This window comes from Bradysia coprophila, chromosome II (genome assembly GCF_014529535.1).
Source record: "Bradysia coprophila strain Holo2 chromosome II, BU_Bcop_v1, whole genome shotgun sequence".
NCBI lineage: Eukaryota > Metazoa > Arthropoda > Insecta > Diptera > Sciaridae > Bradysia > Bradysia coprophila.
Genome location: NC_050735.1, coordinates 6,049,969 through 6,076,213, shown reverse-complemented (window position 1 = coordinate 6,076,213; position 26,245 = coordinate 6,049,969). Strand labels below are relative to the sequence as shown.

Below are 26,245 nucleotides of genomic sequence, written 5' to 3'. Positions count from 1 at the left end.
AAATATATGTCTGGTCCAGATTACACTGAAATTTTCAGAGCAATTTTTCTGTGTAGTCTGAGCCTGACTTGGATTTAACCAAACTATAAATCAGGCTCTTCATAGTTGAATCAATGCACTTCATGAACAAGCAAAATAACAGAATTTTAAGAAGGGGCGTACCGTACCAAGATGTCCAAATTCTTATATAAATTCAGTTTTGTATAGCTCACTGAGTTACGGACTGAGTTACAATGTAAGAAGGAAAAATGACAATTAATAAAATCTGTTCCATTGCCTGTTCTTGGATTGCGTTGGTTAAACCTTGTCTTAAATTCAGGTTTAGGGTTCCGATCAGGCTCAGCTTCACTTAAACTAAATCCTGTTTTTAGCACGAATGCTCTAAATAGATCCAAACATGTAGAATATGCTTTCTGTTAGGCTAGTCATGCCTTATCCACAAAAGTAAACAATTGGTTGGGTTCCGAAGTAGTTAAGTCAAGTAAAACATTTTGAAAAGACTTTAAATAAAGGAAGCGATAGATGTGATGACTATCATTGCCAATAGAAATGAAAACATAAACACAATGGAAACAAGTTGTCGATGTGGGATCCATTTTCTTATTTGATTTGCCCAGCACTATTTTTCATTTGGAGATGACCATACACATTTTTAAGAAGTGGAAGCAGATGCGAGTTAAGACAAAAGGCGAATTTTTCTGTTTGCCTCTATGCTAGCGTTAATAAGTCGCGGCTACTGTGCCAAGTGTGGTACTAAAGAGTTTATCTCGACGTTATAAAGTATCATGCACGCAGCAGTTGACAATTATTGTTTTGGATGATTCCACTCATCTTCAGACAAATCAGAAACGTAGACCTGTCGTTACCACCGTCAATAATAGTTTGGCAACTTTTTCTTACAATTATTTTTATTATTTTTAAATTAAATAAAAAAAACCAGTCAATGTACCTGAGTTTATCCGTCGACAAGGTAAATCTTATCATTGTCCTCGTCTTTTAGACTATTTTAAAGCTGAGCTTCTCTCCGAAATTGTGTTCATGACTAAAGTTGAGCTGTTCCACACAGCTGAGTTGTTTTCTATAGTTGCGCTGTTTTAAAAGTTCTGTTAGCTGAGCTGTTTTTCTCAACATCTGAGGTGTTATCCGAAATTAAGCAGTTATCAGAAGCTGAATTGTTCCCCGTAAGTGAGTTGTTCTCTGCAGCTGAGTTGTTTTCCGCAGATGAGTTGTTCCCTAAATCTATGATGTTCTCCACAACGGTGATGTTATCCGAAACTGAATTCTTCTCTAAAGCTGCGAGGACCTCCGAAATTGATATTTTCTTTGAAGCTGAGCGGCTCTTCAAAACTGAACTGCTCTTCAAAGCTGTGCTACTCTTCAAAGCTGAGCTGCTTTCCAAAGCTGAGTTGCTCTCTAAAGCTGATCTCCTCTCCACACCTGAGTTGTTCTCTGCAGCTGAGTTGTTCTCCAAAGTTGAATCGTTCCCTAAATCTATGATGTTCTCCACAACTGACATGTTATCCGAAACTGAATTCTTCTCTAAAGCTGCGAGGACCTCCGAAACTGAGATTTTCTTTGATGTTGAGCTGCTCTTCAAAGCTGAGCTGCTCTTCAAAGCTGAGCTGCTTTCCAAAGCTGAGTTGCTCTTCAAAGCTGAGCTGCTTTCCAAAGCTGAGTTGCTCTCTAAAGCTGAGCTCGTCTCCACATTTGAGTTGTTCTCTGCAGCTGAGTTGTTCTCCAAAGTTGAGTTGTTCCCTAAATCTATGATGTTCTCCACAACTGACATGTTATCCGAAACTGAATTCTTCTCTAAAGCTGCGAGGACCTCCGAAAATGAGATTTTCTTTGAAGCTGAGCGGCTCTTCAAAACTGAACTGCTCTTCAAAGCTGAGCTACTCTTCAAAGCTGAGCTGCTCTCCAAAGCTGAGTTACTCTCCAAAGCTGAGTTACTCTCTAAAGCTGATCTCCTCTCCACACCTGAGTTGTTCTCTGCAGCTGAGTTGTTCTCTACAGTTGAGCTGTTCCCTAAATCTATGATGTTCTCCACAACTGAGATGTTATCCGAAACTGAATTTTTCTCTAAAGCTGCGATGACCTCAGAAACTGAGATTTTCTTTGAAGCTGAGTTGCTCTCCGCAGATGAGTTGTTATTCAAAGCTGACTTGTTCTTCACAGCTGAGTTATTCTTCACAGCTGACTTGTTCTTCACAGCCGAGTTGTTCTCCAGAGCTGAGTTGTTTTCCAGAGCTGAGTTGTTCTTCACAGTTGAGTCATTCTCCGCAGCTGAGTTGTTCTCCAAAAGTGAGATGTTATCCGAAACTGAATTCTTCTCTAAAGCTGCAAGGACCTCCGCAATGGAGATTTTCTTTGAAGCTGAGCGGCTCTTCAAAGCTGTGTTGCTCTCCAAAGCTGAGGTGCTCTCCAAAGCTGAGGTGCTCTCCAAAGCTGAGGTGCTCTCCAAAGCTGGGTTTCTCTCCGTAGATGAGTTGTTCTTCACAGCTGAGTTGTTCTTCACAGCTGACTTGTTCTTCACAGCTGACTTGTTCTTCACAGCTGACTTTTTCTTCACAACTGGGTTGTTCTTGTTTTCCACAGTTGAATTGTTTTCCACTGCTGAGTCATTCTCCAAAACTGAGATGTTATTCGAAACTGAATTCTTCTTCAAAATTGAGATTTTCTTTGAAGCTGAGTTGCTCTCCAAAGCAGAGCTGCTCTTCAAAGTCGAGCTGCTTTCCAAAGCTGAACTGCTCTCCATAGCTGAGTTACTCTTTAAAGGTGAGCTCCTCGGCACGGTTGTACGTCTCTTCAAAACTACCACTTTCTCTGAACCTAAACTTTTCTCGGCCGCTGAGACAGGATGCTTGAGCAAAATTTCGCGCGTCTGTTTACAGCAATCTTTGAACTGTTGAAGAATTGACTTTCCCAGACATCGACTGACATTGTGATCATGTGCGAATGGATCTTGCACACTGATTGGCATTCTAAAATTTTGTGCTATGACCACTGCAGCTGACGGATCATCTTTCATATATTGCAGCAATCTGTAATTGACGAATATTTTGATAAGACGTAAAATTGTGAATCGTTTCCCGGTTGATTGCTTATCATACCCATCGTAACAGTGGCTTATTTTTTGGTAATCAGTCGTTCCGAATAAAGAGCTGGGTATGGATCGGCCGGTGAAAATTGATAGTACGTTGCTTCCAAAATCTACATGATTGGCATAGAAGTCCATGAAACCAATGCATATGTCGATGAACTTTTCGTTGTTTACTCTGATTGACAGTTCTTCCAAAGATTTTTCGGTAAAGTCCGTGGGCCAATCTATGCGGGTGTGAAGGATAAAACTATATTTTAGAATCATCAATCACAACTTCAATCAGTCACTTACATCTCGATGATGATTTTTCAATCAAATCCACAACATTTGGCAAATAGCCAACGTCTTGGAAGTAGAAGAAAACGAGGAGATTTAGGGTGTACATGTTGATGTATGGATACAATTTCGATTTCATAGCCAATAGTCTGAGGAAGACAGCCAATTTATGACCTGAGAATCATGAAAGAAAGTTTTATGACTCGAAGAAAAAAACAGAAGGGTTTGGTGCATGAAGATCCACTTACATTCTGGCTGAATGTGATAAAAATATTTTATCAGTTTTGTGTTAGCCATGGCAAGATCATTGTTAAATGTAATATCACAATCGAGTTCGTTGTCAAAGCGGGCTCGTACTACCGACACGCGTGATCGAATGAACAACACGTTGGTCCAGGACGCTTTTGAACTCAGAACTTTCTCTAGTCGTTTCAAGAAAGTGTTGGCGGAGAGAATGCAATCTGAAACAAGTTTTTATGAGCTCGTTATAAGGTGTGGTTATGCTACGGAATTGTAAGACAGTCTCGGAAGAATCAAATTTTTGAACTATGCGGTGCCGTCTAGCCTATACTCACCATATACTGAAATGTTTAAATCCACATCTGACTCATATGTCCCTACGCCATTGATTCTGGACCCAAAGCATCGTACCTCAGCGGTAAGATTCATCTCCGTGCAACAAGCTAGTAAATTGCCTGCTATGTCGCCGTATAACCGTTCATCAGTCAGTATCTTAGCATCGTCGATATATTGCATTACTTCACGCTCGAAATCTTGTTGAAGAAACGCTTTTGCCGCAGCATTCAAAGATTTCGTGTTCTCGTCGAGGATTTTTGTCTTCTTGCGTTTTTTTCGTTTTTTCTCAACAGCAGGTGGAACGGACTTTTCGTTAGTATGTTTCATGTTTCGGGGGAAATTGCTCGTTGAAGTGGCATTCATTTTTGCAATAGCAGCTCCATTGGGTGGAACAACTTGCTTGTAGACGGTTGTCGATCCGTCGAGACGCGCGTTGCTGCCAAAGTCAAAAAGTCCATTACGTGGATTAAACGCTGGTCCATGTGGTGTGTTGTTATTTCTACCGAAGTCTAAAGCTCTATTGCCCTGACCTGGATTCAGATTCATCGGTGGGCCGAACGATGGGTTGTTAGTGTTGCCAGTATTTAGAGCTCCCTGACTTGGATTCGCCGATAGTCTATGGGCTCGACCAACAATTGGTTGTCCAGGGGCTCGACCAACAATTGGTTGTCCTGGGGCTCGGCTATCAATCGGTTGTCGTACCGGAAAAAGTGGCGGCGGTACGAGTGGTTGGTTTTGTTGGAGATAATTACTTAAACCAATCGGTAGAAGCGGAAATGGATTATATGGAAGCGGCGGTAGAAAAGGTTCACCATTCGGATTAGTTAAATTTAGCCTCATTGTCAAATCATTATCCAGCTGGACATCTTGCGAAATTCTACTTTTCAATTCTTGGAATGTAAGTGGCTGTAATGATTGACTACCGTCGTCATACAGGCTTGGGCTCAATCCAAAGTAACGTTTCGGCGGGAAATTTTGCTTTGTTACAGGACTCGTTGGCGCGCTCGGCTGAAGCGTGTTTTGATCTACCTTTGTAGTGTGTTTCACAGTGTGGATATGGTTCACAACGCTAGAGTATGTTTTCCCTAATTGTACATGGCAGGCAAGACATTCGAATACATTTTCACAAGACAAATTTTCGGTGACCGAGTCGACCTTGTGATTGATTATGATGACTTTTGCATCCGAAACAAAATCTTCAATACAATCGGTAAGCTGGTAGAGAAGAATGAGCATTTCATCGTCAGCAACGCTCGTTTCTTCAATGTAATTCTTCAATCCCCTTGTGAAGAAATTGATGATCAGCTTCATAGTGTTTATCTGTTAACACAAAAATTTATTATTTTTGATCGAAATATTAACAGAATTTGCTTTATCTTTAACCTTTTGCAGCTCCTCAGAAATTGCTGCCTCCATTTTTATTTCGATTATACCGATACTGTTATCCAGAAATGAACTGCTTTGTTAGGGGAGACTAAAGAAATAGGTAAACACAAAGCCGAACACTGATAACAAATAATACTCTTGTGACTCTGGTTGCTCTGGTTAGACTAAAATGAGAATATGACATTACACAATACGCTCTCTCATATCAGCCATATCAGTGACATTTCGGTCTCTCTTTTTCAGCGCTAATTGTGTGAGCCGTTTTCTTTCGAAGAATGTGAAAAATAGCGCAGAAAATTGAAAAATACAAGGCTGTAAACTTTGGGGAGGAAAGTCTACAGGCTTGGAAAAATAGACCGAGGCAAGTGTAATATTTGGAAGGTGAATATATAAATGTTTAGAAGGGACATGTCGCAGGTTAGTGAATTATAAGTAAAATGAAATTTAAACATTTCTGTTTCTTTCTTATAAAGCTGCATGATATGAGAATGTATTTGGATTTAATTGATCAAAAAATGTTGTAACGTCAACGTTCAAAACTTTGACCGGTGAAGACGATCTGGTGTCACATAATTATACCTACCGATTCTTGGGAATGTAAACAATTTCTTGGATCGTGTGAGGTATAACGAACTATGTAAGATTTCTGACGCAAGAGCATATTCTTCGGTCAAAGTTAGGTGTATGTTTCGGTTCAAAATTCTGCAAAAAGTAGTAATCAAGCCTAAAGTTTTGGCTTATAATTCGCTAATATGACACATCTCATTTCTGTATTACGTTATTCATTGGTTCTATGACTTTGGTTTGGCGGAAGGATCACAAATCGTAGAGATCCAAATTTGTTGTCAAAATAAAGGACAATACCAAATAAAAGATCTGACAAGTGTGGTCAAATTAGAAGAAATGCAAAATCTTCAAGGTAAAGATTGTGGGTTCGTTACTCACCCTGGCACCAATTTTTCATTTCAAATTACATGTTCACAAGCACACTACACCCCTTTTCACTTGCTCATAATGTTCTCTGAGGGTCGGTTGCTAAAGCGCAACGCTAAAAAGATCGTCTACCTCAAAAGTCTTTCAGAACCTTGAAAATCTTAGCCGAATTATTTGATCGAAGGCTTCAGCTGCTCCCATCCATCGTAAACTGTAAGAGCCAAACCACATCGAAAGTTTCTGTTTCGAAATGACAGTTTTGACATTGACATTTTAGACGTTGTCATTTTTGACATCTGAAAAATTCCGTCATAACCTCAACTGAAAACGTGAACTGTACACAAAACTTGTCTTTAAACGATTAGTTTTGAATAATATTACAGTATTATCGTAGGTATTACAATACTGCTACTATACCACTGTAATATTATTCAAAATTAATTGTATAAGACAAGTTTTGTGTACAGTTCACGTTTTGAGTTGAGGTTATGACAACATTTTTCAGATGTCACAAATGACAACGTCAAAAATGTCAATGTCAAAACTGTCACTTCACGACAGAAAGTTTCGATGTGGTTTGGCTCTAATTTCGAAAACTTGTGTGACTTATGTGAATGGTGCGGCGGACTATACTTTGACGTTTTGTTGTGAGTGCGGCACCGTATGGTTAGATATTTGCAGAGAGCGAAAGACAAATTCAATCAATTCAATAAAAAACCAACCCAAAAAAAATGTCTTGGTTACAAAATGCCATTAAATCAGTTTGGAGTCCTCAACTGACTACGGTTCGCTTTCGGTACTATGCAGACAAAATTGCTAAAGGACCGATTAAGAGGCGATACGGATATATTGATCCCATCTCACCGAAAGGGTTATTACCTCACCGAACCGATGCCAGACCACTTCCGATACCCACTTACAGGTAGCTTTAGGACAAATTTCCATTTACAAAAATATTTCAACTAATTTCATGAATCACAGACCAAAGAATCCGTATTCCGCGAAACGAGCCGTGTTCGGACAAAATGATTACATCGACATATTGGGCAATGACCGTATGCATCCCACTCGGGTCCTGTATTCGGTTCCGTCATGGTTACGAGGAGTGGGCGGCAATGAATACCAGGTGAAGTTGCGTAAACGGTTAATGCTTCAAAAGACTGCATTTCCGCTCCAGCAACCGACGAAGTGGCGTGAACTGAACAAGAACATCAGCTATCTGTACAGATTCTTGAATCGAAAAACAAAGACGGGTATGGCGCGATAAGTTTAATTAAAAAAAAATTTCAATTGTTCTGTAAACAACATGAATTTTTGTGATTTCATTACGACATAATTGTTCGTATCCTCGGATAAGCCGGGGAAAAGTCGTACCGCTTAGTTAGAAAACGAAATTTGAAGAGAATTACAAAATATATAAAAATTTAATTTTTTATGTTCTGTGCTGTGTGTATGTATATCTACGGAGTGGAACCCATTTGACACTATTCACATAATGATCTGCGGATCCGGAACACTCGATGCTATGCTTTTGTGCGGCAGTACTTGTCCACCGTTAATGTACAGCTCATCCTTAACGATTACATCTTCGCCCAACACTGTAGTCCCTTCCATACGCACCCATTGACCAACTGTTGACCGCCAACCGATTATACAGCTATCCAACCATGCATGACTTCTGATTATTGAACCCTCCAGCAGAGTTGACCGTTTGATACAGACTCCTACAAAGCGGTAAACATTTTAACACAATGGAGTCGTGCGTGACCTTATCACGTAACTAACCGTCTTCGATCACGACATTCGGGCCAATTGTTACATTCGGACCGATACGGCAATCATTTCCAATTTTGGCTGTAGGATCGACTAGGACATTACCTACGATGCCGGTTCGTGAACTCAATGCGGTGGAATTTTTTTGACGTAACGATGTCATGTACAAACACATTCCTTGAATGAATTTAGGAATTTAGTATCGGAGGTGGTAATTAACCCTATCCGAGACCATTTACCGGTAAGAAAATCCTTTGGCTGACCGACGTCCATCCAGAAACCGGGCAGTTCGAAAGCATACAGTTCTTTATCGGTGGCCATAAACGGAAATACTTCCTTCTCAATTGAGGTAGGTTTTAGTTCGATACGAGATAGGACCGACGTGTTGAAAATGTAAATTCCTGTGAAACATTACGAATTTGACAATCTACAGTAATCAATAGAGGAGCAAGGTTACCTGCATTGATTTTATTGCTTATGAATTCTTGCGGTTTCTCAATGAAACTTTCAATGCAACCATTTTGACTATACAGCACAACACCATATTTGGAAGGTTCTTCGACTTTAGTCACCACAATAGTACCTTCTTTGCCGTGATTTCTATGGAATGTTTCTAATTCTTTGAACGGAAAATCACAAATTATGTCCGAATTCAAGACGAAAAATGGTTCCGAGCTTTGTGACAATATTTCCTTAGCAAGTGCTAACGGGCCAGCTGTTCCCAACGGTTCCGATTCATGCGAAAAGATCAATTCAACTCCAAGCTTTTTCGTTTCCCTTTTCAATTCGGTTTCCATTTGTTCGGCTCGATAGGACACAGCTAATATCACCTGGAATTGGATGGTTACCGGTTGATTCTCGGCTATGAACTGAATACGAACCTGTTTCACTCCCACTTCGACTAACGCTTCAATCTGATGCATCAATATTGGTTTATTAGCAAATTCCACTAATGGTTTCGGGCGACTTAGAGTCAATGGACGTAAACGAGTTCCGTAGCCACCGACTAAGATAAGAGCTCGAGCTCCGTTCGATGACAACAATTTTTCGTCACTCATTTTACTTTTATTTATATTGTGAAATGCACTAAATTTTCCAGTGAATCTTATCTCTTGTTCAGCCCGGCCTTATGACTGTTAGATGGCAGATAATTGGTATTAGATTGATGACGATTCCTAATTTTCTATTGGCGTTTGACACGTAAACATTGAGTTAAAATTATTGTAAGACAAAAACTGGATTTAAAATTAAGTATATTGCCGATAAGAACCCACGTCACATTCTAATTATTGTTGAATTAACAATATTGTAACATCGGATGCAAGTATAATAAATAAAGAGAAAAAAAAGTTGTTCGAGTGTCACAAAACTGAATTTGATAATGCTCATCTAGTACAAAAAGGGAGGGCGTTTTCTAAATCCCCGTCAACACATGAATAGGAGCGAGTGGTGCGAGTTTCAGAGAGTCATGAATTTTTAATGTTATTGGTCCCAAACTTTCAATGAAACAATGAACTACTTCGTCAAGAAGTTGATTATTCCCAGGTGTTTTGGGGAGGGATAACAAAAATGAACCCATTGTGAGCCTCAACTTAAAGGATTTTTTTATACACGATTTTCATTGACTTTGAAGAAGTCACGAATTTATCAGGGGATTATGAACTCAACAAGGCCTATTATTGGTAGATTTATCTACCGAATTTGTTTTGATAAATTCAGCAAGTAAGTATTCGATAAACTTCAGGAAATTCTGACGAATTATCAGTTAGTTCGGTAAGTTCGGTAAATACATTTACCAATAGTAGGCCATGATATGATATTTCTAATGTCCTTTAGGAAAAACTTTGTTCCTACCTTATGCCGGAACTCGCCTCGTGCTGGAAACCTTCCATTCGCTAACAAAGCCTTTCAGCATGCGTCATGCATGCACCAACAAAAGTTTATTATACTTTTACGAACCGAAACACAATCATATGTAATTTTGTTTATTATTTTTACCGACCACATAAAGACTCACCGGTGTGGCTGTTCTAAAACGTACTAAAAAGCAGATAAGTAATGAAGAAGTAAAGGCTCGAATGACAGATGTAATTTTGTTTATCTAGACTCATTTCCGGGCCCACTATAAACAAAACGTTGTTCCTAACTTACTTAATTCGATTCCAGAACTCGCCTCCGGCTCGTGCTGGAAACCTCTCATTCGCTAAAAAAAATCCCTTTAGCATGCGTTAGGAAATAGTTATTTATGTGTCTGTTATGAACGGTAGATTTTAGACAATTTCGCGAATTAAATTGTAGCACGAAAAAGAGACATGAAAAGAAAAGTTTGTGCTTCTATCACTTTCACATTTCTTCGTAAATCAACAATATAACTGCCGTTCGATTTCGGTGCAAGCAGGGTTCGTGAGTATCCTTGTCTGCCCTTTCACAACCTAGATCTGAACAACTTTTTTGATTCTCTGTCTGAAAAATATTTTGTACTAGTCAAATGTCAAATTACAACAACAATGTTCCAGTCATTCTGCTACACTTTGAAGTTTGTACAAGCTATAAACCAATCAAATGAGACCACATCAAGTTGTCTTCTTCTAAATTCCGCAGACGTGTGTTTTCTTGTCATTACTTCATTAGTTATTGTCGGTTTTATATGTGGTCAAAATTATTCTAAGTTATAAAATTAACTATGTGTAACATCAGATATCACTGAATCAGTATACGATACGGCAGTAACGATTAATACTTCCATCGTTCACATTAAAATTAAGTCAGCGAAAATATTGGAACAAAATTGCATTAAAAAATGGTCCTAAACACAATCGATATGCTTCAATGGACTGATAAAAAGTTGACAACCTGCCTGGTTTTGTTGTTGTTAGAGTTATTTTTGGATGGTAAGCTATTTGAGGTCCCACGACCATAATGAAGCTCATTGATAAACAAACACGATTCTACATCTTGTTGACAAACAGGTGCGCAAAGTGCATCGTCAAAAGCGGAAATCGACAGACACTTAGAGCTGGGAAGGGACTTACTGGCTAGAGGTCAGCTTGCCGATGCCCTTACACATTATCATGCAGCTGTTGGTACGTATAGTATTTGGTTTTTGTTCGATTAGCCAGGAATTAATTTTCTGAATGAAATACTCAAAAAAAACATTTGCTAAGTTCGTCACCAGGTCACCCACACACACTTTTTTCCGTAAAATTTATTAATTGTTCGACCGTGTTGTGGTGCGTGTGCCAAAATTAGATTTCTTTTTGTGTTGCGAAAATAAATTCGGTGCTTCATTCGATGTTTCCTGGGACCACTCTTCTCCAAGTGGAATTTTTCTTTTTGTTTTGTAAATAATCATCTCGTATTTGCTAACAAAAACCGTGAAATTAGATTTAAATTTTTAAATAATCTGGCACTTTGACCACGTAAGTTTCATTTCACAAATTGTACTCTTTGTATAGTCAATAGCAAATAGAATAGGGACACGTAGCCGATCGAAAACAGATGTGCGATAAGCAAATTTCATTTGTTCGAGGCTCAGTGATAAGATGGAATTGTCGAACGATAACACCAGAATTGAAAACAATTTTTTTTCCCCCAATATTTACAGAGGGAGATCCAAGCAATTATCTCACATGTTTCAAACGAGGCACCGTCTATTTGGCGCTAGGAAAAGCTCGCATGGCCATTACAGACTTTAGTCGAGTTTTGGAATTGAAACCGGATTTTTCAGCCGCCAGGTATGGATTCAATGTTACATTGAGGCCTGCGATCAATATTTTACCGAAAATTTTTCTGTTTTTAAAGAATTCAACGAGGAACCGTTTACTTGAAGCTGGGTGACTATGACGAAGCCGAAATCGATTTTCGAAATGTGCTTCTATATGATCCGAGTAATGAGGATGTACAATATCTTCTAAGTCGATTAGGGCCAGCCAGGGAACAGGTTTACCAAACCGAACAGATAATACAACAAGGCGATTATCGCACTGCCGTCGTGTTGCTCACACAATTGCTGGAAGTGTCGCCATGGTCGATAAGCTTACGAGAGTCTCGGGCCGATTGCTATATCGAAGAGAAGGACATATTGTCAGCCGTTTCCGATTTGAGATCAGTGAATCGATTGTCACAAGACAGTACGGCCGGTTATTATCGACTGTCTACCTTACTGTACCAGCTCGGTCACGCATCGGATGCGTTGAAGGAAATTCGTGAGTGCCTGAAATTGGATCCAGAGCATGGCGACTGTTTTCCATTTTATAAGAAAATCAAAAAGGTCCACAAAGCTTTGCTGGATTCACAGACATTTATAGATGAAAATGCGTTCAGTGATTGCATACAATCGGCCGAAAAGGCACTGAAAATTGAAGAGGAGATCCCGATGATTATCTTCAATGCAAACCAATTGTTGTGTACATGTTACCTCAAGGACGAACAATACACGTTAGCGATAAGAAAATGTGGCGAAGCAATCGATTTGAACAAGGATGCGTACGTATTATGTGATAGAGCAGAAGCTTACTTAGAGACTGAAATGTTTGATGACGGTAAGTAATGAGTGCTTGCGATTGAGTGTGAAGATCGGGTTTTTAATTCATGTTTGTCGTTCCTTTGCAGCTGTTCAAGACTTCCAAGCTGCATTAGAAATCGATCAAGGCTTGCAGCGAGCTAAAGAAGGTATCGAACGTGCTCGTAAACTGCAGAAACAGGCCGAACGACGAGATTACTACAAAATTCTCGGCGTCAAGAAAACGGCAACGAAACAAGAAATTGTGAAAGCATATCGAAAGGCTGCACAGAAATGGCATCCGGACGCATATCAAGGCGACGAGAAAAAGGTGGCCGAAAAGAAATTCATTGATGTTGCCGCCGCCAAAGAGGTGCTCACCGATCCGGAAAAACGGAAACGATTCGATATGGGCGACGATCCGTTGGATCCGGAAGCGAATCAAGGTTTCCAACGAGGCAATCCATTCCAGCATTTCCAGCAGCACGGTTCACCGTTCCAATTTAAGTTCCATTTCAACTAAACGGATCCAAAGGATTGTTTCGATCGAGTGCCACAGCTTTAATAATACGATAAAATGAAGACTTCAGTGAATCGAACAGTAGACTTTTTGAGAGCAATTTGCTTTTGCATATTTCCAGCGGAACAAAAGAAAAAAAAAATTCGTTTGAAAGCACAGTCAGTGTACTCGTTCAGTGTATGAAGTACACTTCAATTTAGCAATCAATCAAGTGAATTTATTAGTCGATTAGGGATGTGAAAAAGCCTGAATCCATCCATAAATAACAAAACAATTATGAGTGGTGGTTTCCGATGCTTAGAACTAATTAATTTATAATTTATGAAATTCAGTTGTGGTGATCAATCGATGTTGTTTATGCATATGTGTGAAAGTTTTACGGAATAAATGACTGACACGCCAGGATCACATGTAAATAAAATTGAAGTGTTGTACAAATAAATAAAAAAAAAAACCTAAATCCCATTGGAGAAAAAGATATTTTTAATGTTTAAGCAAAACTTTAAGAAGATAAGAAACAACAAAATAAAATTTAAATAAATTTTGTTACTCTAAGCCACTTGGTCTTTTTTAAAAGAGGATGATATAGTTGCGTATCTGGGTCAATGGGAACGGTTCAATGTGAAAACTGAACTGAAATACCTCAACACCTGGCACCCCTGTCCACCTGATTAGAACTGAAATAAAATTTTCTGACCTGAGACAGATTAACTGACTTTTCAAAAAAAATTTGATAAAATTTTGATGAAGTCGCTCGAAAACACGTTATTTGGGGAACGTAGTTGGCAAATGGGTCATATTTTTATTTTATAATAATTTGAATTTCTGCTTCCAGTGCTTTCTATTACTGCACAGGGATTTTATTACCTTTCAGAAAATGTCGAAAATCGGACTTCGGCGACACTTGACGTTACACCTTAACATCTTAACATTCACATAACATCTTTGCAAATTTTTTGACGTCTTTTTTTTAATAAATATTAAGTTGGAATAAGAAATTGTTCCGATTATCTATAGTTTGTCCAAAATAGTAGGAAATAGTGAGTAAAGTAAAAAAATCAAGAAAAAGTAAGTCACTTTCGCTTCTTTTCAAGAACAGCCAGAATTAGTGAGAAAAGTAAGTCACATGCCGCCCTGTGTGAGTCGATTTCCATTTTTTTTTTGTAGAGATTGCGTATTCCGACCTACCGCGATTCACCATCGCACTAACAATAATAGTCAGCAAATTTTTTTTTAGTCAATATAAGCTTGCTGCTTTAAAAAAAAATCGAGCTAAACGAGGTAGCTGGATTGTGTGTCCGCACCAAAAAAAATCTACAGATGCTTTTGCAGAGTTTTCAGCCTCTACCGCATCTAGAGGGTCTACTAGAACATACAAAAATTAAAAAAAGTTAAAAAAATGTTTTACCGTCGTTTTGGTATAGCACCAAGTTTCACCAAGGTACATAAGTGAAAAAGTCATCTCTTTTAGGTGAATTTGTTTCAAGGTTTTTTTTTGTGATAGCTCATTTTATAGGTATTTCGATAGCGCATCCAGCAAACGTACAGTTTCGATAGAAAAATTAATATATTTTTTGCTTTCGCTGTGAAAAATATACGTCTTTATTTAAATATGCGAAAAAAAGGCTGCTCATAATGACGCAGCCCGTAAAAAACGATCTTTTCAAAAATCAAAGGTTACAACATATAAAAATCATCTACTCTATCCGGCCCCAAAGTCCCCAGAATACACGCAGCGTTGCCTCTTTGTATCGCAATTGAAATTTTCTGCAATAAATAATCCAATGATCGCGGTTCCCCTGAAGTGGCCTTTATAATTTTTCCTAATTTCTCAATGAATTTCTTTGTTTCAGGTCCCAAACAGCCTAAAGCCTCGAAAGCTAGAGGAGTAAACAAATAATTTTCTTTTAAACGCTTATAATGATTGTGTTTAAATCTTTCCGCGTTATCCGCAATCGACCGCTGTTTCTTGCAAAATTCATTAATGTATGAAGGCGCCAATTTATCTCTTACTGTTACATCCCAAATAAGAGATTTCCCATGACTCCATGGAATCAGGGTCATTCCACCAGATCTTTTACCATCATCTCTAGACATACCTGGTGGTTGTAACATTGTTGGAAATCCTACTGAAGAAAATGCATGAGAAAAAACTTTGTTGACTTCATCATCCGCAGCAATTTTTTTAATTTTCATTTTGCATGATAAGCCGTGTAAGCCATCCTTTTGAACCATTCCACCACAAACACACTTATGTTCCTCGCATAAATCAGAACCTAAACGAAGACCAACAGCAATTCTAGCAGAGTTGTTATCCAATAGCAAACCCAATTGGCTCGATGGAACTACTTGCAACCACTTTGAAGATTCTTTGGCTGATGATGCAAGTAGTCTTGCACGAGCAACAGGTTCGCAGGAGTCAAACATCTCATCGAATTTACTCTTAATCATTGGCAGATCCCAATTCCTTTGCTTCTTTTTCTTTTCGTCACCTTCTGGAACAAAATCTCGAAGTATTTCCTCAATTAATTTCAAAACACTAGCATCGACCACCTGAAAACTAAAATTCCTCAATATCTCATTCGACAGTTCTAAAGTAGAATAAATGGACGACAGATAAGCTGGCATCGCAATATCCTCAACTTTCCTAACGCCTATCCCTCCAAAACTTGTAGGAAGAGAAGCCTGGTCCCAAGAAAAATCAGACATCTTCACATTCGCAATGGCTTCGAGAGTTGAACGGAAAATCTCGTCAACAGCTCTTAAGCGATCACCTAACAAAAACGCCTTAGAGGAACGCAACAAATAATTAAACCTACAACTACCGAGAGACTTCCTAAAGACACACAAAGCAGGATGAACATCCATCAAAGTTAAACGATCACACATCAACTTGATAGATTCAACTTTAGTTGAAAACATCCTTTCTAAGCCTAACTCAAAAACAGACGAGCCCATTATCTCCAACGGAGACTCATCAACCCGCTTAATCCCTGGCAACAAAGATGAAATGTCAGAGTACATATGCGCCGCTTCACCTTCACTAGCACTCACAAAAAAGACTTCCCACTTCTTAGCATTCAAAGGCAACCCTGACAAATCACAAAATTCTAAAACCTTCCTAGAAAGGCCCAAAAATGGGGCATATTTTTACTTGGAGAAACCTTTGCAGAGTGTGTAAATTTATGTAATTTATTTGAACTCACATCTAGTGACGAAAACAACTACTTTCCGAAACTTGTTGCAAAAATAACTATTATGGGTGAGTCAACCCATTCTTCATCCCATATTATCGTCTTCCAATGTTCTACCCGCTGCCACCGAAAAGAATGTCGTCAATGATCCACCGAATAATTGCTCTTTATTGAATTTGCCTGTAAGAACCTGAAAACCCCCAATCGGATTTTGTTTTAAACAATTCCACTTATCACAATTACCAAATTTACCAATTTATATTCTCCTGCCGGTAGGAATATGTACTGGAATAAGGCGCCGGTCAGTGGCAAATTGACTACGCTCATATTGCCGGTGAACGGACAGGGATGAATTACATTCGATGAATGCTGTTCCACCTCCGGTCGAATTAGGTCCATGACAGCACTGCCAAGGGTGCTATTATAATACGAACAGACATCGATATTCAAGTCGATTAAAAATTTCTGGAAGCCATTGCGGTAGCGATAGTACAACGTCGCATGTAAATTGATCAAATCGATCGGTTTTGATAAATTGCAAATCCACGTGAGAGCTTTAACTTTTCTTGTGATAAAAGTTAGCTTACAAATCTGTTTCGGGCAGTAATCGTCGTTTGATTTGCAATTTACGTGATCGAAGTAGACGTGCTTCTATATTCGGAGTAGAGAGGGAAACACATTAGGTTTAAGACTAACGTTATCAGTTATGCGTCCATGGTTTATTATGACGAGTGGAAACGTTATAGCCCTGACGAGTGGGAACGTTATAGCCAGACCCAAAGGAGAGTGAGCTGTATTCCCACTCGTCAAAATAAAAATTCAGAACCACGGTCGTAATGCACTGTTGCAGCTACCAAAACATCACTGCAATGCCAAAGAGTAACGCACGTAGTTAAAATCAAAAGAATTCGTACGATCATAGTTCTGGTGTTCAGATCGTATAAAAACAGAGTGAATCAATGTAATCAATGAAGTAACTTTTATAGCAGTTGTACGAAAGGCAATTAAATGAAAAAATACCATTTGAAAAGTCATTTTTATTAAATCAACTGATTCGCTTGTTCGATTACAGAATGTGTGTTCTTAATTTGAATTAAATGGACATATTAAATGTATTGCAGCGGCAATTATATTCGAATTAATGCGTACAAACGTTGAAATACAAAATTCAAAAAGGCAGTCAAAAAGAGATACACAGACAGCACTTTAAAATAAATAATTTTGTAGTTAAAAATGGCATTCGAATGAGAATGGTGGGACAGAATTTTCCGTTGTTGTTTCCCCCTCGCTTTTTGGCGAAAACCACCCTTATTTCTTTTAACATCGAATTTAATATGTTATAAGATCGTGTTATCTGTTATGCACCAAAAACCACTCAAGGGGAACGTCTGACGAAAGTCTTGTGTTATCGCTTACAAAAAGAGTGTTATCGCTGGAGGTGCCGCAATTTGAATCTATCAACTCATCAAAAATATTCATCGTCTGCATATCAACACTTTTTTTTACAAAACTCTAAATTTTCCTTTAGAAAAAAATTGCGTCACAGATGGCATACAGAAGACATGGGAAAATTTCGCCCAAATTGCATCAGAAACAGCAATCAACGGTGGTTGAGTTAAAAAAATCCGAAATGGCAGACAATAAATTCAAAACGGCAGATAGCAACTCCACAAATGCCTTTTTGAATTTGTTGGCTCCAAAATTATTCCATTTTTGATTTTTTTTCACTGTCTTTCTACAGTGAACGACATCTCAAATGTCTCACTGTCAAATTTTTCTGAGAATTTTATTGTGTCATTGCAAATTCACAATGACATTCTCTGAAAAAAATGACAGTGAGACATTTGAGATGTCGTTCACTGTAATTTTTCTATCTGCCGTTTACTAAGAACCATTATATTCGCTGAGAGCATTGCACCGATGAGAAGAATAGACCGGAAATACTCAGAGTTTCCGGTGTAGGCTATGGTCGAGCCATAGTTGATGTCATAAATGAAATGATTCGGCTCTTTAAGATTATAACAAACAATTTCTTGTATCGAATATAGTAAATATGATTGAGAGTCTTACTCTTCAATTGCATCAAAATAACTTTGGCTGGATCGCGTCATTACTAAAACACTTACCACATTTATAGTATTCTTCTTCCTGAAGTATAGATTTTAGAACAGTAGGTTTTCCCCTGTCTTAACCGAAGTAGTGCCAGCTTAATTAGGAAATTCAATCACTGATTAAATGTTTGCCTACTGTGAAAGGATTGACAGAAACTAGATCCGGTATTCTTACCCTCACAATTTTTTTTACTTTCATACTAAATATGAATGGTCAGGATGACAGGAATAAAATTCTTCGAACAAGATTGGATAGCATGAATATCTCCGAACGCTGTCTCAAGCCATAGGTTAATCTTATTAATTTCACGTAGGACAAACAGAAGCAATTCTGCACTCAAGTTTTGCTCGAATGAATTCTGAATAAAATGTGTTTGATCGTTTGCTCTTCTTGAGGACTATTAAGGGCTTCTTACTAGTGGTCAGACTGATGGGAACTCTACATTTTTCTACAATTTTCCCGGTAAAATATTTTGTCTTAGATACCCTGAGCACTCTGTTCCAAAGTGAAAAAATTGGCGTTGCAAAATATTTCTTTTATCACATTTTTGGACCACACCGTTGTCAAAAAAAAATAAAAATAAAACGCTTCTTTGACGTAGAAAAATTAATTTCTTATCGATATCATCAACATTTTGTATAAAGTGTTCCAAAAGTGTCGCAATCTGAAATAATACACTTCAGACTTCCCCCCACCATATTCCCAAAAACTGACAGGATTTCAGCTCGGCACCCGAACTTTTCTTTTTCAGTGTACCAATGTACCAAATCATCCAAGACATCCAATGCACTTTTCATAGGCACACGAATTGCCTATGATTGGTTTGATAATTCTGATTTAATTTTTTGGAGCTCCTGGAACCAGGAACTATGGTTGAAAACGGTTGATGCATGGCATCATTAAATGGCCGAAAATCGAGCTCCTTAAACCAAGGTTCTTCAAGTTTGTTTCACACACAATCTGTACTGAGTGCGTTTATCGATTTCGGTGTCACCCGCCTTCGTGGGTGTCTTAACCTGGTTCTTTCAGAACCTTGCCTTAAACACCCAATGCAATTACATCGAATGAGTGTCAAAGTGCAATTTCAATTACATTACATTCTGATGGGTAGTGCTGGTTTGACCATGTTTTGAATTCAGGAGTTTTTTCTCAAAGGGCCCTTTACATTTAAGCTTGAAATAAAAGGATTCACTGAATTACTAGGTCAACGTTACACGATCGTTGTCTTCATCTAGTCGGTACCAAATATAGGAACGAAATCAGTTTTGTTACATAAACTTCCTCTGTAGCCCTGAAATCGATTGTACTAACGACAGGAGAACACTCTCTGTTAAAATCTTATTACAATCAGTTCGTGTGATCGTTTCTCTACCAAAAAAAATCAGATCAAACGCAGACTCACCTAACACCAACGTCCTCGTCAACATGACTATACACACGTCAAACGCTGATTCAAGTGCAAAAAGTTCATGGTTTTGTGTTTTGAAAAAATTTATTGTTTTTCGGGAAATAAGATTTTTTCAAACTTAAATTCTGGATGGATACAACATCTGAAATGAAAAGAAAACAAAGCGTTAGTGGACACTAACACAACTGGATGGCGTGATTTTAAAGTGTGTGGTGTACGAGAATCAGTCGATTAAATTTCTACAAAAGAATTTCAGGTTTCAAATGTCTGCATAAAAAATGAATTCATCACTTCAAACACCACCGGTCACTTACGATGTGACGGTCCAAAATCAAAATCATTTGTCAAACTTACAATTCTAATACGTTGTCCCATTGCGTGACCAGGCAGATTCGTTCGGAAACGAGCACGGACACAGCCAGTGTTTCCATGTAGTCGCGTTACTTTGCCCCAAATGGCACGCACTCTCGACTTGATGAATGGTTTCTTGGGGACAGCTTGTCGTGTCTTCGCTTTGTATACGTAAACACATCGTTTGCCAACATAAAAATTGCCGTGTTCCTTTTTGCGACAACCCTCAATCTGCGGATGACATAAATTGTTGTCGGTTTGTTATTGAACACTCGTGCAAACATTGTGCCGCAAAGTCTTACCTTCAAAATGGTCTGGTTTTCGTGTTGGTTTCTCAATCCACGTTTGTATCCAGTGAAAACAGCTTTGGCGTATAGACGTCCTCGTGCTGGTGGTCGTTTGGATTGTTTAGCTACTGGAGCAGCTGCGGGTTTCTCAGCTTTTTCAGCTTTGGCTGGTTTGGCCTTGGGTGCCGGTTTGGGTGCTGGTGTAGCATCAGCCATATTTAATCTGAATCAAGTGGGGAGAAGTTAGTTGTGAAGTTGTGGAAGATCGTTTGATTGATATGCAATATTCTTGTAAACAACACATCAACTCGATGTTTAGTGAAAGGTAACAGAGCTTTTATCGGTAATTGCTAAGTAATTAAAACGGAAAGACAAAGTTGTTGCATTAGAAATCATCAAATTTCAATGGAACTGAGTAACTTAACAAATTCGATAAATAGCAATGTTGAGGTTAACAAATGTAATCACAGTTCATCGGGCCATAAATTAGTTTAAATCGCGAAAACTTTCACTGAAACATGTAGCTGAATCATTTCTTTATCGATTGTGATGTTCAGTTCAAGAATATTTGGTGTTTTTTCCATGTTTTTTGTGAAAAAATTCAGAGATCACTTTCAGACAAATACGTACCGGATATTATTAAATGGCGAAAGAGAAATAGTTGTCAAAAGTATCAGTGTCGTCAGTGTTGTGAATGACTTTTCGACAATTTGTTCGAATAATGAAAATTTTGAGCTGCCGTGATTCAATCGCTTGTCGTGTAATTGGCGCCATTTGTCAGAATATTCAAAAAAGCTTTGTTCAGCAAGGAATTATGAAGTTATGTGGACTGACACATCCATTCATTAAGTTGATATTTCAAAGTTTTTCGAGGTTTTCTTTGTTATTTCAGAGCGTGTTACTTTTCGCTTCGAAACGAGATAACTTCTATAAGTTTAACCTTTCTTCAAAACAAATGTTTTAATATTTTGGAGATTGAAGGAATACTATGAGCCACATGTATAATTTAAGACGAATCGACACAACGCTAAATTTCAGCCTAAAAGTGTGCGAAAAAATGAAATATTTTCGATGATAACTCCGTATCCGCTTCATCCGCGTCCTTTTATTTCTGGAAATAGTGGGACCATCGTTCTGTGTTAAAATGCGTTGGCTTTGAGTAAAAACAATAAATTTTTATGGTGGTATAACCTACTACGAGAAAACTCAATAGTTCATTAAAATTGGCTTAAATTCTGAGTTTTTCATGGTTGTGGTCATCACAACGTATAAGAATGCGTTGAAACATTATTTTTTAATTCATTGGTTCATCCATCGATTCATCGAAAATTCAAATTCTGAAGCGCCCTTACGTGTATTGTTATGCTGAGAACGGTGTAATTGAATTTAAAAAATTGATCGATTTAGAATAGAAGATAATAAGTTTTTTTTTTCTCGTAAGGAAGCAAATTACGGAAATTTTAGGATCAACTCATTCTTAAGAGGCATGAAAACTTAGCTGAAAGTAGAGTCTACATTTGGGCTCTTTCCACAAAAATCCATTTCAAAGAATGTAAGAGATGTAAGACGACAATTCACGCCGTAAGTGTGCCTAAAATTTGAATTTCAAGGGAACGAGTCCATGAAAAAGTGAACCAAAAAATACATTTCAACGCTTCATTGTATGAAAATGACACTGCGTGAGAAAGACTTGCGTGAGAAAGATTTTGAATTTCGACCGCACTTACGGCGTGAATAGCCACCACACAAATGTGCTAGGTTTCTATAAAAAGTATATATAAGCTTTCAAAAGTTTGACAACTTTTGAGAAAAGTCAACAGTTTGTCTAAATTTCAATAGCCTGCTCAGTTTTTTTTGGAGATAGTCAAACTGTCACAATCAAATGTATTTTCTGTTGAAAGCTAACAGAAAAAAATCAATACTTAAAAAAACGCCCTGATGTCGGCTTTTCAACAAATCATCAATTTCTCTTAGAATTCGTTCAGGAACTAAAAATTCGTTACCCAAAGTGAAGATTTTGACATATTTTAATGAAAGAAGTGTCAAAATCCTCACCAGTGAAACTTAACGAAGAGTTTCTGAACGAGCTCTTAAGGGGCGTCAGTACTTAGCTGAAATTGTAACCTACATTTATGTGTCTCTTATTTCGTTTTTGATGATGTTTTTTTCATCAGAATCCTTTTTAAAAATTTGTACGACCATGAATGTGTTAGTTTTATAATTAAAAATTAGTTTTGGTTGTAGTCGTTCGATCAGCTCTGAGAAAAGTGAGTATCAGTTAAGAGCGTACAAGGGTTTAGCTTCGGACAAGAACCAAAATTACGCGAAAAATAGGGCATGTTTGGGAACATAATTCTCGGGATGCAAGAGATGGAATACAACAAAAAATGGACGAATGGTTAATTTGAACCTTACTTAACAAAAATATAATTTCACATTTATAATATTGTTCCATTTTCACGAATATTTTTCACAATTAAAACACGCCTGCAAGGCAAAAAATTTTTCCACTTTAGGTACAATCGCTAAACCGAACTGGTGTGCATACGTTATTTTGCACCAGCTGGTCCCATTTGGAATTGTATGTGACCAGCTGGTGCAAAATAACGTATGCACACCAGTTCGGTTTAGCGATTGTATATTCGGCAGTACATCGAGAATAATCACAAAAGTTGCTATAGATCATCTTCAAGTTACGGTACTTTCAAACGTAACCTCAGATTATTTTCGTTGTTTTATTTAACCCAAAATTTTATGTCAAAAAGAAGCTGCCATTTGAGTACTAAATTTAAAATCCTGTTTAAAAAAGAGAACGAACAATAGGCGGCGGTTCAAAATTTTTCCACGAAATTATGTTTTCAATTTCTTGAAATAAGTTTTTATTTTTAAGAATTTAACCAAAAACAATTTTGTCTCTATCACGGCGGCCATTTTTTTTTTCACTATATTTCTATGATGGGTGTCTTCGATGTTCGATTTTCTAATTGTTGTATTCGGTTTTTGTCCGAAGCTAAACCCTTGTATGCTCTTAAACTAACTTTTCTTAAACTGCCCAGTTTTCTCAGAGCTGTTCAAACTGCTATAACCAGATCTATTTTCTGTTGAAAGCATATTCGTGGTCGTCCGTGGACGCCCAAATGTATGCTTTTCAGCAAAGCATCGATGCCTCTTAAGAACAATGGAGAGTATTATAACAATCAAATTATGGTCTACTTTTGGGCGTATTTTTATCGTATTTTGATTATACTTTTTACAAAAATCCATTTTGAAATGTATTAGCTGTGATTCACAGCCTGTGAATGAGAAATAGATGTGTTTGTAGATTGACCAGTTCTCTGGGAAAAGTGAGCAGTTTACCTAAATTTGAAGGTTCCTAATCGAATTGTATACGATTAATATAAAAACAACTGGCATGGTGGCGATGCAATAGTGCTAGCTTTAAGAGTAATTTATTAAATGAACTTCAAATCGTGTTGCGTGACCATGTCTTAAACATAAAGTCATACATAGAATCACTTTGCCCACCGATCACCAAGGCTGTAAACTTTGGGACATTGATTTAAGACATTGATTTGTAGTATAGTACATTGGCATAATGTTAGCACAACACTTCCTTAAGATTGTCTACATTCTTCAAACACTGAAATGACTCCAACTGCGGTGGTATAAATTTCAGTTTGGATCTTTGCAAATCTTTCATTAAAATGTCCACAATTTCGAAGTAAGTGTCGTCTGCCAACATATTACAGCCGAGCAAATTCAAGTACTTCAAATGTGGCAGCGACCTAAACATATGAATAATATCGCGGTCTTTGACGACACTGTAATTGTAAACTAAATGTTGAAGATTCGGTAATGTTGTCGGAAGAATTATGAAAAAATCAGATTTGATGGAATTCGTGCATCTTTCAAAACTTAAATGTCTCAACTGCTTAAAAGACTTAAAATATTCCATCATTTCACTTGTAATGTAAACATTAACTAACTCTAGCTCTTCGATGCCGACATGAAGCTTTTTGATCGCGTCGTCGACATTGTAAGTCTCACTGCACAAAATTCGAAATTTCTTTAATTTCCTAAGTCTTGAAAGTTGATAAGACCTTAAATTACTGTGGTAAGCAAGTGTTAAACTTTCTAGCGAATTACACAGTGAGTTTATCAGCTCAAATTCGAATAGATTAACGTTGGAACCGAAATGGGTCAACGACAGAACGCTGATAGCGTTACTTTCGAAGCATCTTTTCAACTCTGCAGATGTTAACAAACTTTCGCAATTTTCCAATCGTAGCACCTTCAAAGCTCGAAATTCTTTTAGCTGCAATTTACATGAATTCGGATTATATCTACAACAATCGTTTAAAGAGAGTTCTTCTAACGTCGAATTTTCGCCAAAAAATATTTGCATCGGACATTGCACTGTCCAGCTGCATTCATTCAACACGAATTGTTTCAATTTCCTAAACATTGAGATCAACGCTGGATGGGGATCTGTGATGCCCATTTTTACGGAATCTAAAGTTAACGAACGCAAGTGACTGCACTCATTTCCGAGTGTCACTAATATTTTGTGAAGTTCCAAGTCCGACCACACTGCCAACCGAATTTTCCGTATGTGTTTTCCAATATTTCTCAAAATGGTGCTCGATTCACCAAGCTTGATCGATTTGAAGTTCTTTTTCCACGTGACAATCGAATAATGTTTCTCGAATTGACGTTGAGTGAGGTAGGCCAGTCGTCGACACGTTTTACCCAAATTGACCAAATCGATGACAATGAGATGATTCAGAATTTCAAGCAGCACCATATCATCGAGACTTAGTAGCGTTCCGGAAGGTATACCCAATTTAGGCATTTTGGCGGGCATTTCAGCAGTGTCCATCTAGGGAAAATGGAACGTAAAGCAATGATCATTTTTGACACTTGTGGTAGTTTTAGTGCATAATGGACTTATGGACTAGGTATACTCAATAATCTAAGATTGACACCTTAAACTTCTACAAAAAAAATCTTCGGTGTACAAAAAATGGTTTTCTACAACGGCGCTACGAAATAGTTATTTGAATAGTTAAATGCAGAAAAGTGAAATATCCCACTAGCGAATTATAAGAAAAATGAAATTTCATTCGTTCATCTTTGTTTCAAATGGTCTGACGATGGTTTTTTCTTTGAAACTATTAAAAACTTCGAGTAACAATGTCAGACTATTCGAAATGAGGCTAATCGAATAAACTTTCATTTTTCTTCTAATTCGCTAATGGGTCATGTCCTCTTTCTGCATTTAACTATTCATTTATACAACCGAGTGATAAATGTTTTTTGAGGCACTAGATGTGTAGATTGTCACTCGAGGCCGCAGGCCGACGAAAAGTGGACTTTTCATGACGTTCGAGGGGTCTTTTTTCTGTTTTTCTAAATTTTCCTTTTTGTCACTAGTGACGAAACCAATTTTTGCATACACTTTTTGTCACTGAGTGACGAAATGGATTTTCACATATATTTTTGTGGTAACTGGTTGCAGAAAACGTTGTATGTGAAACGTTGAGAAATGTTGTTTTTGTCACACAATGGATTTGGTTATCAAAAATACAAGGCATACCCTCCGAATTTCCGAGTTAAATAGATTACATTGATTTACTTCTACAACCTTAACTCATTTACGGACTATAATTCTGGAACGTAATGTTTTGAACGTCCACAATTTATAATAAACAAAAGAGGATTGAGCTTCTCAAGCGTCTAACTGCACTATGTTCTGTAGATTCTGTTTCTGAAGTTTAATTTAATTAAACGTTGATGTGTACCATCAGCTACAACAGTAAGTAAAAACA

At 37.8% G+C, this 26,245-nt stretch overlaps 7 protein-coding genes across 10 annotated transcripts in view; 3 read left to right on the top strand and 4 right to left on the bottom strand.

Moving 5' to 3' along the window:
- LOC119069183 (odorant receptor 94b-like) overlaps positions 1-26,245 on the top strand; it is a 416,993-nt gene that overhangs the window by 36,784 nt on the left and 353,964 nt on the right. The gene's annotated exons all lie outside the window — the stretch shown is intronic.
- On the bottom strand, positions 921-5,514 carry LOC119068826. 4 transcript variants are annotated; one of them, XM_037172630.1, is made up of 8 exons: positions 5,336-5,514; positions 3,952-5,272; positions 3,625-3,837; positions 3,392-3,550; positions 3,111-3,324; positions 2,135-3,041; positions 1,978-2,008; positions 921-1,941 (listed from the first exon to the last, which is right to left on the bottom strand). In XM_037172630.1, the coding sequence occupies exons 1-8, from the start codon at positions 5,366-5,368 to the stop codon at positions 1,079-1,081; spliced, it is 3,741 nt and encodes a 1,246-aa protein (XP_037028525.1). In that variant the 5' UTR covers positions 5,369-5,514; the 3' UTR covers positions 921-1,078. The 4 variants fall into 4 exon arrangements, with proteins under 4 accessions (XP_037028525.1, XP_037028504.1, XP_037028514.1 ...); XM_037172609.1 differs by having other exon boundaries at positions 1,978-3,041; XM_037172619.1 differs by having other exon boundaries at positions 921-2,260; positions 2,318-3,041.
- On the top strand, positions 6,929-7,696 carry LOC119069399 (39S ribosomal protein L51, mitochondrial). The gene is made up of 2 exons (XM_037173448.1): positions 6,929-7,193; positions 7,253-7,696. The coding sequence occupies exons 1-2, from the start codon at positions 7,003-7,005 to the stop codon at positions 7,536-7,538; spliced, it is 477 nt and encodes a 158-aa protein (XP_037029343.1). The 5' UTR covers positions 6,929-7,002; the 3' UTR covers positions 7,539-7,696.
- On the bottom strand, positions 7,526-9,415 carry LOC119069193 (mannose-1-phosphate guanyltransferase beta). Its single transcript, XM_037173143.1, has 5 exons — positions 8,926-9,415; positions 8,502-8,874; positions 8,284-8,445; positions 8,057-8,221; positions 7,526-7,995 (listed from the first exon to the last, which is right to left on the bottom strand). Exons 1-5 carry the CDS (start codon positions 9,100-9,102, stop codon positions 7,760-7,762), a joined length of 1,113 nt encoding a protein of 370 aa, XP_037029038.1. The 5' UTR covers positions 9,103-9,415; the 3' UTR covers positions 7,526-7,759.
- Positions 10,619-13,507, top strand: LOC119069115 (dnaJ homolog subfamily C member 3). Its single transcript, XM_037173013.1, has 5 exons — positions 10,619-10,935; positions 11,014-11,127; positions 11,649-11,778; positions 11,846-12,585; positions 12,656-13,507. The coding sequence occupies exons 1-5, from the start codon at positions 10,845-10,847 to the stop codon at positions 13,066-13,068; spliced, it is 1,488 nt and encodes a 495-aa protein (XP_037028908.1). The 5' UTR covers positions 10,619-10,844; the 3' UTR covers positions 13,069-13,507.
- LOC119069432 (60S ribosomal protein L35a) lies at positions 19,845-21,228 on the bottom strand. Its single transcript, XM_037173493.1, has 4 exons — positions 21,048-21,228; positions 20,433-20,640; positions 20,134-20,361; positions 19,845-19,921 (listed from the first exon to the last, which is right to left on the bottom strand). Exons 2-4 carry the CDS (start codon positions 20,631-20,633, stop codon positions 19,898-19,900), a joined length of 453 nt encoding a protein of 150 aa, XP_037029388.1. The 5' UTR covers positions 20,634-20,640; positions 21,048-21,228; the 3' UTR covers positions 19,845-19,897.
- LOC119069155 overlaps positions 23,067-26,245 on the bottom strand; it is a 30,358-nt gene continuing 27,179 nt past the window's right edge. The window contains exon 2 of the mRNA XM_037173063.1: positions 23,067-25,296. Coding sequence (XP_037028958.1) covers positions 24,016-25,296 — 1,281 coding nt within the window. The 3' untranslated portion in view covers positions 23,067-24,015. The remainder of the gene's footprint in view (positions 25,297-26,245) is intronic.